General features: G+C 49.0%; 1 protein-coding gene across 2 annotated transcripts in view; it reads left to right on the forward strand.

Moving 5' to 3' along the window:
* Positions 1 to 13717: 13717 nt before the first annotated feature.
* Positions 13718 to 18283, forward strand: part of SAMD10 (sterile alpha motif domain containing 10) — a 52021-nt gene continuing 47455 nt past the window's right edge. The window contains exon 1 of one of the 2 annotated variants that reach the window (XM_082226506.1): positions 13718 to 14381. In XM_082226506.1, the coding sequence (XP_082082632.1) occupies positions 14270 to 14381 (112 nt within the window). In that variant the 5' untranslated portion in view covers positions 13718 to 14269. The remainder of the gene's footprint in view (positions 14382 to 18283) is intronic. The other variant, XM_082226505.1, reaches the window with a different exon arrangement.

The following is an 18283-nucleotide window of genomic DNA, read 5'->3' on the forward strand; positions in this document are numbered from 1 at the left end:
AATCTCTCCTTTTGAAGAGGAACCCCAAATTGTAAGGCTGATTTTTCAGATCTCCCCCCTCCCTTTTTTTTGGCCTATTGTTCTGTTTCGGCTGCATGTGGGGTTTCTTGGAGCGCTGTCATTTGCAAAATTAACTTGCACACAGGAGCTGAGCTTACTAGCCCCCAAAAAGAGGGAGGAAAGTCATTTTGTAAGTCCATATCCTCTCTAAGCTTATTAAAATGAGGCTTGGGGAAGTGGGGTGATGGGGAGGAATACATCCCTGCAAGATAGCAGCTTAGATAACCATTGCCAAACCTGAGCTGCGCCACTGGCAACCCTAGAGCAAGAACTCGGCATGAGCACTGCCTTATGTAGTAAGGATTAGGAAGCCTAGAAACCACTCGTATTCCTGTAAGAGTAATTAAATCCTGCCTAAGAGCCATCATTCCAGAGCATGGGTAGGCAAACTAAGGCCAAGGGGCTGGATCCAGCCCAATCGCCTTCTAAATCCAGCACGCAGATGGTCCGGGAATCAGCATGTTTTTATATGAGTAGAATGTGTCCTTTTATTTAAAACTCATCTCTGGGTTATTTGTGGGCTCTGCCTGGTGTTTTTACATGAGTAGAATGTGTGCTTTTATTTAAAATACATCTCTGGGTTATTTGAGGGGCATAGGAATTCGTTCATTATTATTTTTTCTTCAAAATATAGTCCAGCCCCCCACAAGTTCTGAGGGACAGCAGACCGGCCCCCTGCTGAAAAAGTTTGCTGACCCCTGTTCCAGAGGAAAAGAACCTGTTGTTGGACTCCAAATCCCATGTTGTTGGACTCCAAATCCCATCACCCCCTGCCAGCATGGCCAATGGTATACCCTCCAACATGTTGAGTCCGAAAACTAGTACATGCGTCTTCCTGGCTATGCTCCTGCATGAGTCACATAACACATGTGAGAGCCCAAAGCCCAAAATCGTGCTTTTGGGGGCACTGTGCTCTTGTGCGAGATCTTTTGGGCTCCGTGCTCTCATGTGAGAGTTCAGCGCCCCAAAACAGGACGTACCGATTTAATTGGGGCAGTTGAGGGATATGCAATACTCAGGGATGATGCAAGTCATATGCCAGAAGCACATGGAAACCTATTCCCCATCCCTCCATTATACCTCAAATATATGAAGCTGCCCATTCTACTGAGCCAGACCACCTAGCCCTTATCTCCTCTAGCGATGGCTCGCTAGGGTTTCAGGCAGAAACTTTCCCCTCTGGAAGCATCTGCAGGAGGTCTGTGATAGTTTCCCTGTCTGAAACCCCAGAGAATTGCTGCCAGTCACTACAGTCCATGGTTAGACTCAGTATACTTTCCTATACTCCCACTGCCTGCTGCTACCAGGTTCTCTGTCTGTCTTGAGTTCCCAGGGACTGAACGAACACAGGCAGTTTTGCATGTAAAGCAGGGGCTCAAATAGTAAGTCCTGATCTTGTATGGAAAAGCGCTGCCATTTCTAAATCTGCTGCATCTTGACCTCAGGTTGTTGACTTCTTTTATTATTGTTGATTTTGGGTGTGAATAATTCATCCCTGCTCAATTCCCCCCCCCATGCCATTCATGCTTTCGTCAGCTCTCTATCAGCTCCATCCTACAAACTATCCTTTCCTCAAAGCTAATTGCTTAGCCTTCTAAACCAGGACCGCAACATTTTCTTTTTCCTATTTGGCCTGGCTTCTTCTTATTGCATTTGATTGTATTACAATTTGAATTCTGTGCCATACAATGGAAGGCAAAATATATCCGTAATAAAAGAGGCAATAAAAATAACAATTAAAAATCATACAGCATCTAGCACAATTGCGTTAACTGTTATGGCTGGCAGGGAAATCAATAAGCAATCCTTAAAGACCCATTGCAATTTTCGAAGTAATGCATTTTGAAGCATGCGAAGCCATTGCACGTTGCCATCCCAAGAGAAGGGTCTGCATCGGACCATTAAGTCCAGATTTTAGCCATCTGCACTATTGACATTCCAACTTCAGGCACGCCGCAGACTTATATAATGGCATGACAAAAGTTGACGGTTTGTTTCTGAGACCTTCTGAATGCGGCCTTTGCATTCCTCAGCCGCCGCATGACAGTCTGACATTTTCCGTGAACTTTGGGCTCACAGTCCAAAGTTTCCTTCTTGTGCATCAACAGTCAATTCAGATCCTTCAGTTTATTGTAGAAGGGGGAAACCCTTGCAGTTTCATCATGCCAGTTTGAAAAGCCTGAGGAATAAAGTTGGGCTGGTCTCTCTTCAGGTTTTCTGCTTTTCTTTACTCCCATCCAAATTAGGGGGGGGGGCTAACCCTTCGGAATATTTTTTGCCTTACCTGTAACACCATCAACCTACCCTGTCCAGTTTTATCTCTGTATTGGTAAATACCCGTTTTTTTATTTTATTTACTTATTGCATTTACATTTACCACCTTTCCTTCAAGGATCTCAAAGGAGTGTACATGGGTCTCCCCTTTGCTCTTCTATTCTCACAACAACCCTGTGAGGTAGGTTCTGTTGAGATACAGTGACTGGGCACAAGATATAGGTCATAACATTATGATGGAAGATTGGGAAAGGTTATGGAAAACTGATTTAAAATTTACAGATTGTTCTTTGTTGAAAGAAAATTATATGAAGATGATGTATAGATGGTGCAGTTAGGAAAAATGTATAAAACTAGCTCAAATATGTGTTGGAAGTGTTAGGAAAAGGAGGGGACATTTTACCATATGTGGTGGGACTGTAGTGAAATTTTAACAAATTGGGAAATGATATACAATGAATTGAAGAAAATGTTCCATCTAACATTTGTTTAAAAACCTGTTAGGGATTGTAGGAAAAGACCTGCCAAAGAAGTTGAAAAACATCTTCATGTATGCGACAACAGCCGCGAGAGTCTTAATAGCACAAAGATGGGAGACTGAGGAAATCCCGACTAAAGAGAAACTGATGGACTATGCAGAACTGGCAAAATTGACACATAAGCTACGGGACAAGGATAACTGTGACTTTAAAGGTGAATGGGAACCTTTTACAAAATATTTAAAGATGCAACAAAGTGAATTGGACTCCTTGGCAGGTTTTGAATAAACACTCACAAACTTTTTACAGTGGTACCTCAGGTTAAGTACTTAATTCGTTCCAGAGGTCCGTACTTAACCTGATACTGTTCTTAACTTGAAGCACCACCTCCTGCTGCTGCCACGCCGCCGGAGCACAATTTCTGTTCTCATCTTGAAGCGAAGTTCTTAACCTGAAGCACTATTTCTGGGTTAGCGGAGTCTGTAACCTGAAGCGTATGTAACCTGAGGTACCACTGTATTGATAATATGTTTTGTTTAAATTCCTAATAAATTTTTTTTTAAAAAAAGAGATACAATGACTGGCCTGGGGTCATCCCAGCTGATGGGCAGCGACTTCACCCCTTTCTGAGAGATCAGCTGTGCAATTGAGTTCCCTACATGAATCTTGTTCGGTCAGCAGATCCAGGAGGGTTGACCTCACAAACTATATGTGGGATTTATTATTATTTGATTATTGCATTTATATCCCACCCTTTTGTACTCCATCTTTGCCTGGTGCTAAAGAAGTCCCTCTTCACTCTGATAGAAGAATCAGAGACCCAGGGTGCATATTTTGATTTAATCATGTTTCAAATATTAAGGGCATTTAACCTTTAGAAAGATGGAACACATCATTCAATTGTTTTTTATGTATGGCTCCTGCGCACCTACATTTTATAACCCCTGTGCTCTCTAGCCGATAAAAAAGAAACCCTAGCTAACCCCGGCACAAATGGTCATTAAGGATGTTGTTTTAGTCAGTTGGAGTGTAAATCCAAACATATCCTTGAAGCTTCCTGGGAGATAGGAGAGGCAAGGGAAGTGAGATAGAGAAAGGAATGTCAACAAGCCAGGGGAACTGTGATGAAAATGCAACATTTGAGGCCCAAATGGCCTGGGCACTCCCAAGGAAATTGCAGGGAAGAAGATAGCAGTATGGAGAGTATGGAGCCATAAATGTTCACCATCCCATGACCTGTAACTTTTCTTTATGTACGTAGGATGTTTAAGAATGTTATATTTTGGTGTTTTAGGACCCTTTGTGTGCTGTGTCTATAAAACCCTTGTTCTGAAGCTCCTCATGGCAGAACATTTTCTTAACCTGCTAGAACAACAACGTTGGGTTGAGCTCTGCCCTATTGCAATAACTAACCGGACACTGGACTTGCTTAATTTCCTTGGGTCCATGTTTCTTATTTAAGGGTGGTGTAGCGATGGGGTGAGCTCCTGTTGCTCGGTCCCAGCTCCTGCCAACCTAGCAGTTCGAAAGCACAAAGTGCAAGTAGATAAATAGGTACCGCTCTGGCGGGAAGGGAAACAGCGTTTCCGTGTGCTGCTCTGGTTCACCAGAAGTGGCTTAGTCATGCTGGCCACATGACCCAGAAGCTGTACACTGGCTCTCTCGGCCAATAAAGCGAGATGAGCGCCGCAACCCCAGAGTCGTCCATGACTGGACCTAACGGTCAGGGGTACCTTTACCTAGAAGCTAAATTCTTGTAACAATTCCAGGCTTCCTTGATATTGTTGTCACTTAGCCTCTGGAAAATCTGCTGTGTGGAAGAGTTAATGGGACTGTTTACATTATGTATTTGACAGTGTAATTTGACGACTGGTCTGGGATTTATTTTTTAAAATTCATTTATTTAAATGAATTTAATAAAGAAAGAAGTGCAATATTTGGAATCCATTCACTGATTTCTGGGGTTGGAGGGTCGTGGGCGGAATGGGCATCATACCTATTTAATAGACACATTTGGAGCCAGCGACAGATGGAATGAAATCACCAGTTTGTTTGGGCTGCCTGTGTGTTAATTAGACGCACGCTTAAATGTTGCAAAATGTGCGCCCACGTCTTCTCAGCTGTTCCTTCACACATACACATATGCACTCACACACCGAGCTGACTAACGCAGCACATTGCACATAGCACCACAGCTTCTTGAGTGTGCGAGGTGTGAAGTGTAATTGAAGGGAAAGAAACAGCCTGGGAAACGTTTCTCCATGCAAATTGGAAAGTAAACTCCAGAGTCCTGGGGAGAGATTGCGTTGTCATCATCGACTGTAGATTTTGATCATATTTTTTGCACCTACTGATCTGCGCCACCATTTCTTGCATTCAGCTAAAAAGCCGCAGCGCCAAAGAGACGATCGGAGGCCCATCTTAGTTTCAGCTGCTTTATTATTATTATTATTATTTAAATAAGCAAACCTGGAAACTTGTCTGAGCAGCTCCTGAATTAACGCTTCTGGGAAGTATTCTTTCTCAATTACTGCGCAGGGCTGCTGCAACTCTCTGAAGGCAGGGTGGCCTATTTAGCAAAATCAACTGTGCATTAGGTAAACATTCTTCCTGAAATATTCATTGGTCCCAGGGAGGTACATCAACAGAAGGCCCTCAAGTCACAAGCTACCAACATCTGATTGCTTCTGCATGGGAAGCGGGTGGTCAGATCTGAGCAGCGAAAAACAAAGTGTGTTAGGAAGATGCAAGGGGGGCCTGCGACAAAATGCTGCAGTCATGCTTCTCCTGTTCAGCTCCCTCCTGCAGGGTACTTCATTCCTTTTTCCTCCCCCTGGTTTTCCCAGTGGCGTAGCGTGGCTTGCTGGTGCCTGGGGCAGTCATGAGTGTGGAACACAGAGGGTCACAGAGCCTGCCACACCAGCCCTGAGCTGCTTTGCGAGGCTGGGATCTGATCTGGATGATTTGACACAGCAGAGCCAAGGAAGAGATTTCAAGGGAAATCTAGGAATTATAGATCTTTGGCGGGGGGGGGGAGGAGAGAGTAGGAGACTCCTAACAACTCTCAGCAGCCTTAACATGCCACAGTTCCCAGGATTCTTTGGGGAAAACCATGATTGTTAAAGTGGCACGTTTCCACTTCAAATGTTTCCCGCAGGGGCAAGAAGGCGTGTTTGGCTCCCTGCTCCTGATTGCTTCTGCTGCCGCGGCCAAGCCTTCCGGCCGACCAATAGGGCCAGCTGGTGGGCGGGGCTAGGCACATTTAAACAGACGCAGCAGTGCTCTGTTCTCAGTCTGGTTCCTTTGGAACTCCCGCCCTCCCTCCCTCTTAGGTCAGCTTCTTTTGCATATGGACGGATTTCAGTTGGTTGCCTTGGTTGCCCAAGGGGCCTGGTAGGACTTTTTTTATCCAGTTGGCAAACTGGCACCAGCCTCTTGGCTTTTCCGCCTACCTTGTAGCAACTCATCACAACTTTCTGGTATTGGTGGTTAGGCATTGGAATATGTGTGCTGTGTTGGAGGATTGGGTATGGCCATCATCTACCCCTCCTCTTTTGGGTATTCCGTTAAAGGAATCCGGCGGTCGTGGATCCTGTCCGATGCCCTACTGGTGGCTAGGGCCATGGCATGACCCCCGGTGACATCATGGAGGAGCTTCCAGTTGTATTTGCATCAACAAGCTCCTCCCACTGGTTGTTAACCCTGAAATGACTCCCTGCTGAGCGGGGTGGAGTCATGTATTGCTGTTTCATCCAATGCCTAAGCCAATACTACTCACATGCTGTAACCATTAAAAGTTGTGGCCTAATTTTGCCCATTATCCTAAAATAATGTGTCTTTGTGTTTTATTATAATCCTATGCGGGTGGCGGGTCCTCGACTCACAAGTAGGGGGACTGGCACCCGGAGAATGGCTCATGCATCCTGAAAGGGTAAAAATAAGGATGTGCAGGGGACGGGCATCAGATAATGGGGCTGTCTCTGGTAAACAGGAACAGTTGAGCATCTGACTGAAGGGAGAGAAGAAGGCCAGCAAGATACAATTACACAAGCAAATTGAAGAGGAAAGAGCACAAACAGATGTTGACCCATTAAGAGCTCATGAGAGAGAGAGAAAGAGATGGAGAGAAAATGTTGAGTTGTCAGAGACCAATCTAGGCACACAACTCTGCATATCATTTACATAACTTTAAACGAGAACCAAGTCTCTGCAACAACTGTGGATCATTACCAAGGCCTATTTTTTTACGGATTATTTTTTTCCTGCTTCCACCCTCAGGAGCCAGGAAATCTGCTAGTGTCAGCTAATAGTTTACTTGGAATAATCGCCATTTGTGGGACAACTCAGAGGAAGAGGAGAGGGCACTCCATTTCCTCCCAGCTGTAATTCTAATAATAACCGTTTTGCCAGCTTCAGCAGTTTGGTTGAGGTCTGGAATGCTGGGTATTTTTCTTTCTCCTCAAGCTGGGTGCTTCAAGGGAGTCTGGGATTTCATGGAAGCAACGAAGTTTCCAAGATTTTGTGGTCGCAGAGAAAAAGCACGGAAATAGAAACCGTCAAGCAGCCTGGAATTGTCTCCTTGGGTATTTCTGCACGTCAGCCTTCTCACATTGGCGAGGAATCGGTGCGATTCGTTGACGACTTCCCTAATCGCAAGGTTTAAAAATACAGGGTTTTAATGTGCTTGTGGTTGAGGAAGAAAGAATCTGGCTGTTTCCTGAAATAGATAGCTACCTACTTGACATCCAACCAGGCTGTTGACTCCCAACCAACTGGAAGAAGAAGAAGAAGAGTTTGGATTTGATATCCTGCTTTATCACTACCCGAAGGAGTCTCAAAGCGGCTAACATTCTCCTTTCCCTTCCTCCCCGACAACAAACACTCTGTGAGGTGAGTGGGGCTGAGAGACTTCAGAGAAGTGTGACTGGTCCAAGGTCACCCAGCAGCTGCATGTGGAGGAGTGGAGACGCGAACCCAGTTCCCCAGATTACAAATCTACTGCTCTTGACCACTACACCACACTGGAATGCAGGGTTGCATCCAAAGCAGTGCTAACCATGCATTTAAAGCAAAACACTCCACCCTTCCAAAAAAAAAAAAAAAAACCCCACAACCTAACAATGCAAGGATTTCTGTTTGTGCAACAGGACTCTCCTCCCGTCCCCCAAATCTATTCTAGGGGCTCACCAAACCCACTGGAGCATCTGGGGAGAGTCTGGCTGGAAGAATGCTTCCTACTTGCCTGGGAGAGTGAGAGGTATAGAAACATTTAGTGAAATGCTAAAATTTACATTGTTGTCCCTGGCCCTGCCCATCCTTGGCATGTGGCCCTTGGAAGGTTGCCCAGATGGCAGAGTGGCCTTCAGCCTGAAAAATATTTCCCAACCCTGGCCTAGGACTGGTTGATGTAATGGAACGACCTTGCTGCAACACATTGAGGAAGGATAAGGGCTGTCCACTGGCTACAAGTCCTGATTTCACAGAAATTGTAGAGTTGGAAGGGACCTCGAGGGTCCTCTATTCCAATCCCTTGCAATGAAGGAATCTCAGCTAAAGCATCCATGACAGATGGCCATCCAACCTCTCCAAGGAAGGAGAGTCCACAACTTCCCGATAATGTTCATTCCACTGTCAAACAGCTCTTACCGTCAGAAAGTTCTTCCTGGCGTTTAATCGGAATCTCCTTTCTTGTAACTTGAAGCCATTGTTTTCAGTCCAGAGCAGGAGAAAGAAGAAGAAGAAGAAGAGTTTGGATTTGATATCCCGCCTTTCACTCCCCTTCAGGAGTCTCAAAGCGGCTAACATTCTCCTTTCCCTTCCTCCCCCACAACAAACACTCTGTGAGGTGAGTGGGGCTGAGAGACTGCACAGGAGTGTGACTGGCCCAAGGTCACCCAGCAGCTGCATATGGAGGAGCAGAGACACGAACCCGGTTCCCCAGATTACGAGACTACCGCTCTTAACCACTACACCACACTGGCTCTTCCATGCGACAGCCCTTGAGATATTTGAAAATGGCTATCACATATCTCTTCTCAGCTTCCTCTTTTCCAGGCTAAACATACCCAACTCCTTCAACCATTCCTCATAATGCTTGGTTTCCAGACCTTTGATCATCTTGGTTGCCCTCCTCTTCAAATGTGCCAGATTTCCACATGGGGTAGCTCTGGGATCAGAGGAACTATGCCTCTGAAGACCAGCTGATGGGGAACAACAACAGAAGGCCCTTCCCTCATGCCCTGCTTGTGGACTTTCTGTGGGCAACTGGTTGCTCACTGCAGGAAGCAGGGTGCTGACCTAGACGGGCACCTATGGGTCGGACCCAGCACAACCTACACTTTATGTTTGGTGCCTGCATAGGAAACGCCTTGCAAACCTGTGCGCTCCACCTTGGGTCTCAAAGACGGAAGAACGATAAGTCCTTTAAAGCACATGGCTCCCCCGTACAGGGGCGTCTTATACATAGATGCTAGTGGCACAGGGCACCAGGGCGCCAAGTTCTGGAGGGCGCCAGGGAAGAGGCGGAGGCTGGACGCAGCTCCTCCCAGCTTCAGCTCGCTGTCCTTGCAGCACCGTACCTGGAGCCTCCGTCTGCCGTGGCCACCACAGCACGAAGCGTCCAACCTCCGCCTCTTCCCCACCAGAGGAGTCGCCCTCCAGCCACTGCCCACCTCCTCCAGCCCCGCCAGTCTCCCTAAAAAACTCTGGGAAATGGGGGGGGTGCCGGAGGGAGCTTTGCACCACTGCGCTGAATATGCTTAAGACGGCCCTGACGCCATAAATGAATCCTGGAGACTGTGTTTAGAATTCCCATCGCCTGTAACGAAGCACAGTTCCCAGGATTTGGGCGGGGGGAGTCGTGTGCTGAAAATATATGGTGTGGCTTTGACCATAGCCTATACAGTGGTACCTCTGGTTACAGACGCTTCAGGTTACAGACTCCGCTAACCCAGAAATAGTACCTCAGGTTAAGAACTTTGCTTCAGGATGAGAACAGAAATCGTGCAGTGGCAGCATGGCAGCAGCAGGACGCCTCATTAGCTAAAGTGGTGCTTCAGGTTGAGAATAGTTTCAGGTTAAGAACAGACCTCCGGAACGAATTAAGTTCTTAACCCGAGGTACCACTGTAATCTGCTTTGCACAGGCAATATGGATGAATGGTCAGTAAATAGGTTGACTAGAGGAGCCCTTGGTTTTCCAGGGACTTTGCAGCCGCTAGCACCACACCCGTTCTGAGCTGGTCCTGCCTTGACCTTGGGACACATCAGGTCAAACCCACAGCAGAGACCTGCCTGATGAGACACACCAGCCAGGGGAGCAGCAGCTGGAGAGTTGGCAAGGGGAATGGGGACAGGGAAATTGTTGCATCTCCTGAAGGTCACCCATGCTAACACCCTCACCTCCTTCCTTGTCAACATCCTCTCCCCTTGCTGGGCATATCTGCGGCGACTGTTCTGTTTAGCTGGCTAGAACAACCTGTCAAAGCTGATGAGGTTATTCTCTTTCTGTGGCCTGTAGTGTACATTGCATGCTGATAAGATCATTAGCCACGGCCGGGATTCGTTATATTGGATTTCTTATTATGCTGAATTGGAGTCATCTTTTTATTTATTTTTTAATCCCGCTCCCCTGGAATAAGCCTGATTAATTTTTCATGGGCCTTTACACTACTGTCTCTCCAGTTATACGGTCAAGTTAAAGGGGAGCGGGTCGTGAAACCCGGTGAATTTAAATGGGGTAACGGGAGCTCTTAACACTTTTGTCCCAAACAATAAATTAAAAAGACAAAGCTGACTCCATCCTTTCCAAAACAGGGAAAAAACTACGTAAAGGTCAATGGCTAGCACTATGTCAGCAAAGAGGGTGGCAGCCATACAGAAGGTTGGGACGCATTTCGGAAAACACTTTAGAGCTGTCTAACTAACTCCAGTGCAGCTGAGCTCAGCTTGAGGGCTTCTCACAGTCTTCTGGTTGGCCACTGTGAAAACAGGATGCTGGGTTAATTGGACTTTCTGGGGAGAACACTTATGCTGATATTGCTAAACATGTGAGTGTCAGAAATCATTGCCTATCTCCCAGTCGACCCCAATCTGCCTTCTCCACATCCCTAACAGAGGACTAGATCAGCTGTGTAGCGTTCAAAATTCGTTAGATGCCAGGAGCATTTTGCCCCTGAAGTCTCCACCGCCTGGAGGTTCATGCATGGGGACCATCGGATCCTGACCGTTTTCACACGCTAACGGCGCATCCTGTAGAATTCTAACCGCAATACTTTATCTGCACAATCAGAACAAATTTCAGGAACCCCAAAGTGGTATTGAAAAATATGGCTTTGGAGCCATCTGGCCCCCAAATGGCAACTAGACATTCCTGTTTTGGCAATTATAACCCTGGTTTCAGGAGCCACTTGGCACCTAGATAATATATATCTGAGTTTCTAGCATGCTGCTATGTGTCCACCCTGCAGCTTATCCACCCCTCTACCAGCAGTCTTATCCTCAGCCAGAAGTGACTCCATGTGACGTGGGTAAAATACCTGAGGGGACGTAAGGGGGGGGGATGTTTGGCACCCTGGACCACACGCTCCTTTTGCTGTAAAAACAGGACCCCCTTCTAGGTGCTTGGGGTTCAAAGATATGAAACAGCCACCCTCTGACCATTTTTATGGGTTGAAGAAGCCATAATACGTAACACTGAAGTCTATTTCTGCTTTATGGCTTTTCATAGAGGCCTTCTGCAATATTCTTGCACGCTGGGAGTCATTGTATTGTATTTTCATCACGCACGCTCCCTTCCATATGCTCGCTACAAATGGTGCATTCAATAATCCACAAGTGGAGACATAATAGATCACTGGAACACTCAGCAGTGACTCTGTTGCCTGAGTAAGTACAGTGGCACCTTTGGTTGAGAATGGGATCCGTTCCGGAGGCCCGTTTGCAACCTGAAAAGAATGCAACCCGCATCTGCGCATGCGTGGGTTGCGATTCGCTGCTTCTGCGCATGATTCATTTTGCGCGTCTGCGCATGCAGCAGAACCTGAAAGAAACCCGTTCCGGTACTTCCGGGTTGCTGTGGGACGCAACCTGAAAATCCTCAACCTGAAGCAAACGTAACATGAGATATGACTGTAATCCAGGGCCTTCTTCTGATAGCCCATTTTTTTTGCTCTCAGGGTTACTTTAGCAAAGCAGTCCATTGTATGCCTTAAATCTTCAGGCATTCCAGGCCTGGCCAAACTTGGCCCTCCAGCTGTTTTGGGACTACAACTCCCATCATCCCTAGCTAACAGGACCAGTGGTCAGGGATGATGGGAACTGTAGTCCCAAAACAGCTGTAGGGCCACGTGTGGCCATGCCTGCCCCATTATAACCAAACTTCCACAGCTCTAACTGCACTTGTGCAAGCCTACATCCCTCACAGTGCCTCTTCCTTCATCAAGGAAGAGCTGTAGCTCAGGGTAGAGCGATGGCACTGCATGCAGAAGGCTAGAACATGAGACTCTTAATTTCAGGGTCAAGGGTTTGAGCCCCGCCTTGGGCAAAAATTTCCTATTGCAGGGGGTTGGACTAGATGACCCATGTGGTCCCTTTCAATCCTAGGAGAGCTACTGCTGGCCAGTGAAGACAGTAGGGATTAAGATGGTCTGTTTCAGTGCAAGGCAGTTTCCTGTGTTCTTCTATTTCCTATGTTCCTCTGACTTCCTTGCTGTCAAGGCACAGTCTCTCAGCTCCTCAGGAGGCGGCTAGTTCCCCGTCTCTCTGACTGCTGTTGTCAAGCGCTGTGTACACTGGATGGCACCCGCCTTATCCCTAACCGACTAGCTAATAGCAACCATTAATCAGGAGGGAGGGGGGTGAAGGAAACAAAGGACCGAGAGAGGGAGGAATAAAACAGGCAACTCTAGAAAGACGTTGGCATATGGCTACAAATATATAATAGCTGATCCCTCCCCTATGGTGGCTTGAGGCTAAATGACAGGTGAGCTTCCTTCCGATCTCAGAGTATGTTTTATTTTATTTTAATTCTGAAAGTGGCTGAGAAGCAGCTTAAGAAAAGACAGTCTGTAATTTAAAACACCCCCATAGCAATAAAGCCAAGGGCATTCTTAATAATAATAATTAAAAAAACACCTAAAAGATTAATCAATTCAACCCTCTGGATGCCTACACGAAGTTCTAACGAATTCGATTGGGTTGCTCTCCGAGGTAAGCGTGCATAGGATTACTTGGGAGTAAGCCATTGATCTGGGTAGATATGCATAGTATTGCACTGCAAAAGGCGTGGGGTAATAAATAAATAACACTAGGTACGGCTGGGAAAACCAGCCCAACCAGAGGCAGGGCAGGGCGAGGCGGATCGGGGCGTGTGCGTAGCGGGAGCACGTGCGCGCCCAAGCGCGGGGCGACGGCAGAGGCCTCCCCGAGAGCGCCCTTGCGCGGCAGCCGGCCAAGCCGAGAGCCCTTGGGGCGGTGGCCGCCGGGGAAAAGCCAGCGGTGGGATGGGCGGGATCGCGCAGGGAGAGTTGCTGCTCGCCGGAGCCAGCCAGCACCCGGCCGGATGGTGCCCACGCTGGCCTGGCGGCCGAGAGGTGCCCCGCGAGCCTTGACCTCTCCTACTGCCAACGCGCGCTCGCCAGCCGCGCTACGAAGCACCTCCCGGTTGGGCACGCCGTGCGGCTCCCGGCTCCTTTCCCTGGCAGGTTGCAGGCCCGATCCCGGCGGCTCCCGCCTCCCGCGGCTCCTCCTCCTTTCGCAACCTCGCGGAGAGCTTCTCCTCCCTGCCGGAGCCGGGGTCGTGCCTGCTGGGCCCAGCCCAGGCGCCGGCGAAGGGCTCTCGGCGCGCTGGAGACGCGCGCAGCGGCGCTCCAAGGCGCGCCGCCACCAGCAGCACCACGCCTCGCCTGCTTGCCGGGCTTTGTCCGGGACTTGCAGGCAGCTGCTGCGTCCGCGGCCCTTCCCCGCCCAGCTCGGGGTGGGAGGACCGGCGGCGGCGGCGGCGGCGGCGAAGGCGAAATGATCGCCTTGTTGTTGGACTCTGCCGTGCGCCTCGCTGCGCAACGAGGCAGTGGCTGGCACGGGCGGCGGCGAGGATGACCTTGCAGGGATGTCGGCGAGGGGCGTGTTTGAGCATCGTCTCCCTCCGATCCGGCAGTAGCAGCAGCGTCGTCGGGTGACTTGAGAGTAGGAGAGAGAGAGAGAGAGACAGAAAGAGACAAAAGCGGGAAGGGAGGAGGGAAAGAGGAGGCGGCGGATTTGCAGTGATAGGCGGTGCGCAAGGCGAGCGCTGGCCACTTTGCCGAAGTGTCTTGAACGTGGAGAGGAGGAGAGCGCCGGGCTCCGTCCACACGAGCGGCAGCAACACGGGCTCCTGCCCTGCCCCGCCCAGCCCGGAGCTCTTTGCGCGAGACCGCCGATCGTCTGAATCCCGCCGCCCATCCCCGCGCCTCGGGCCGCATGCGCTTGATGTTCGCGGAATTCCGCTCCAAAGGCAACCCCTTGCCGGACACGGGAGGGGGCCATGAACGGGCTCTGGCGATGAACTGCGGCGAGACCAAGGAGATGGAAGGTAAGGAAGCGGCGGGGGTAGCCGTCACGGGGCGCGCGCCTGGGCAGCTTTGGGTACCTGGCGACCCTCGCCTGTGGCTCTCAGGTGAGCGGGGGAGCTCTTTGTTCCGAGTCCGGCTCGAGGGCTTGGCTGATGCCCTCCGGGGCTCTTCTAATCATCGCATGCAAGCTGGGACTCCGGAGGGCGTTTGCTCGACCTCCGTGTTAAGTTAGGCGCGCGCGGTGTGTGGATGAGGAACAAGAGCTTCAGAGACTGAGAAAGGGAGGTGAAGGGCTGGGGGTCGCCAGCTATTCTTCCGTCTTGCGGGTGAGGATGAAGGATGAGCATGCCTGAGCCTCTGATGCGCGTAGGTGGCTGGGCAGAAAGAGGTGGTGTGGGGCTCGGAAGGTGCCCCGATGCTTGCGAGTAGCTTCATGTGCCCGTGTAGGGAGGGAATGGTTGCACGGACTCTCCCGAGCGCTGGGTTTCTGAAAAGATGTCTGACCTGGTAGCCGTCCCCTGATGTCTAGGTAGGTTGCTGTGGCGTCCTCCCATGCGTGCACGGGGAGCACTCTGCACAGGCTCAGTGTCCCTCTTGACTTCCGATTCCAATGTCAGAGGTGAAAATGAGGGTCTGTGACTTGGCTGCTTTTGTGGTGGTGGGTTCTGTCCTGGGCATCTTTAAAGTGAACAAAATGAAAAACTGGCATCCCTGGGCACATTTGCATGGGAGCCAGCTTCCTTGAGCTGGGGGTGCTTCTGCTCCTGAATTGACCTGTATGGGATGGGCAGTGTTTGAGACTGCCAACTGACAGCAGATTTAAGAAGGGAGGTTGCCGCTGGGAATGCTTGTATCTCAGGCACAAGGAACACTGTGTTGTGGGGGCTGTTTTAATCTCTTTAAATAAAAAAAAAGGTTGTGGGTGTTAAGCCTGCTAAGCCCCAGTCTCTGGCCTGGGTACCCTCAGATGTTGTGTAGAGGTTATTCAGTGTGGGAGTGACTGCCATTCTGCACATGGTCAGGGGCACTCTTTGCTCTGCAGGTACTTTTTACATTCCAAATTGCTGAAAACCATTCCCAGCCTTTAGAGAGGCTTCGCTTCTAATTAGACCTTCTATGGTGTGCTGTGAGTTTTCCAAAGCAGAGTATATGCTACCTGTCCAATGTGAGAGCTGTAAAGTGCGATAAGAGAGAGAAAGAATAGCCTTGCATCCAGTTAGAACAGCTGTGCTGGATGAGACTGATAGGATTTGAAGTCCAAAATATCTGGAAGCCTCCTGGTTGTTGGAAGCACAGGGCAACTAAATAATGTTGCAGCTCGTATGCCAGCCATGTTCACGAGGGAGTAACTCCCACTGCTTGCAACAGTACTCATTCACAAGTACGTGCACTGAGCATTGACAGACATTTCCTAAACAAGGAGGCTCCCTTTATACGGAGCGTTGTTCCATCCAGCTCGGTTATTTGTCTTTGTTGATCAGAAGCTGCAGTCCAGGATTTCAGACGGGAGTTTCTCGCAGCCCTAACTGGAAATGTCATTGGGAACTGAACCTGGGACATTTGGGTGTGATTCTGCCACTGAGCTATGGTTCTTTCAATAAGCCCCACTGAATTCAGCAGGACTTAATTCTGAGCACACATACATATTTAGGGACAGGTACCCTTCCTAAACAAAATTACCCTGGGAGCAAGCCTTGAGGACTCGCAGATGTGTGTAAACAGCATTTCCATGCAATCTTCCAGACTGAATAATTCAGAGTAAATGTGCACGCGCGGTTCGGAGACTCACAGGGGCAAGAAGGCAGTAGAGGAGCAATCTCAAGATCCCCGTATCCCTCGACATCCTTTGATGACCTTGTCAAGCTCTGAGTGGCGAAAGAGTGGTCTCCATCAAGGTTCTCCCCAACCTCTTTTAAAAGGAGCAAAATGGGTTTCCGGTCAGCGTTTTGCAACTGCGAGGAAGGAGCCTGGGGTGGTAGTTATTCCGCAGCGATGCACGACAACGGCAGTAGTAACGCTGTCACATTTATACGGTGCTTTAAAATGTACAAAGCAGTCCATGTTCGTTCTGGGCTAGACCAGCACACTATGCAGAACAGGCAGCTGTTATATGTGGGGCAAGAGTTCGGGCCCTCCAAACTAATTGGAGAAAATCCTCTGGGGTGAGGGGGGGACCTGTGGCCATCCAGATGTTGGGCAGAGGTCAGGGATGATGGGACTGTACCCCAATATTTTCAACACCTTGTGGGAAGGATCCAAAGATATACCAGAAATCTAGGCTTCTGTAGTTAAAGTGGATTTAAAGCGCTCTTGTTGCCCTAACAGAGCAAATTAACTTTAAAAAAGGACTTTTGGTGGATAGGAAGTTAGCAGGAAAACACAGTGCAAAGTGTGTGCGGGGGGGGGGGAATGAATGAACAATTAAGAGGAAGATGTAGATAGATAGATAGATGATAGATAGATCAAGCAAGCATGCCATCCAGCCCCCTGCAAGCGAATGGGAATGGATGCTCACTGTCTATAAACACCCCATAGGCAGATAAGAATGAATGAGTAAAGCTCACATAAGATTTGGGAAAGCAAGTAAATGGGTTTCCTGGAGGAGGCCAGACAAAATCTGAAAGACTGCATGGGCCCCATAATATCCTTCCTGGAGCCTGGACCCTTGCGATGTCATGTTGTGGGGTGGGACCAATGAGACACCCCCATTTTCACTTTCTCGCCTTCTGCGTAAGCCAATGGAGCAGAAGTTCCTCTTTTTTCTCCATTCACTCTGATGTAACTGGAAAAAGAGGTCTCAGGAGAAGACATAATTGCTGCCCGCCACCACTTTTGCCCTGGGAGACAGTGTATCATAGTGGTTAGAGCCGAGTTTCAGGCTAGGACCAGGGCAATCTGGGGTTGACCCCCTATATCTGAGACATGAAACTGAATGGAATGACTTGTCCTAGTCATCCACCAACCCCGCAGGGTTGTTGTGAGGCTGGTGGATGGGGAACATACATGCTGCTTCTATGTGGGGTTGGACTAGATGACCCTTGGGATCCCTTACAATTCTATGATTCTTGGAGGAAGGGCAGGATACCAATGTAGCGCTTGAGTAAGTTCTGTTGAGCAACATCCTCATGAATAGACAGGCAGAGGCTGGTTGTTGTTCGTGAGTGTTTGGCTAGGTTGAGATTTGAACCCGGGAATTCTTGGGCCCTTCCGGACTGATGTCTTTTTGTGGATGCATCCTCCCAACATATCATTGACACAATAATGGTGGATTAAAGGTAAAGGACCCCTGACAGTTAAGTCCACTCACAGACGACTCTGGGGTTGCGGCACTCATCTCGCTTTCAGGCCGAGGGAGCCGACATTTGTCTGCAGACAGTTTTTCTGGGTTATGTGGCCAGCATGACTAAGCCGCTTCTGGCACAACGGAACATCGAAACCAGAGCAGCGCACAGAAACGCCGTTTACCTTCCCACCGGAGTGGTACCTATTTATCTACTTGCACTTTTAGACGTGCTTTTGAACTGCTAGGTTGGCAGGAGGAGGGACTGAGCAACGGAAGCTCACCCCGTCACTGGGATTCAAACCACCAACCTTCTGATCGGCAAGCCCAAAACAAAGACCAGAGCGCCACCCACGTCCCTTCAATGGCGCATTAGCTGTGGATTTATGCTTGACCACCCCGCATGCCCTTCTGCTTTATTAGTTCTGCAACACTTCTTACCGCATAATTGCTGGAAACAAAGCCGTATGTCTACCCTGAAACTTTTGCAGGTGCAGAGGGCATTGAAAGCAGGTTCGCGTATAACAGCCCAGATAGCATCATGAGTGAAAATCATCAGGAACGCAGAAGGAAAGGGATCTCTGCAGGGACCCTTTATTCCCTTACAGCTCAAGCCATGCAGCCATGATGTTTGAGGCTGCT

This window comes from Podarcis vaucheri (assembly GCF_965113315.1).
Source record: "Podarcis vaucheri genome assembly, chromosome: 6".
NCBI lineage: Eukaryota > Metazoa > Chordata > Lepidosauria > Squamata > Lacertidae > Podarcis > Podarcis vaucheri.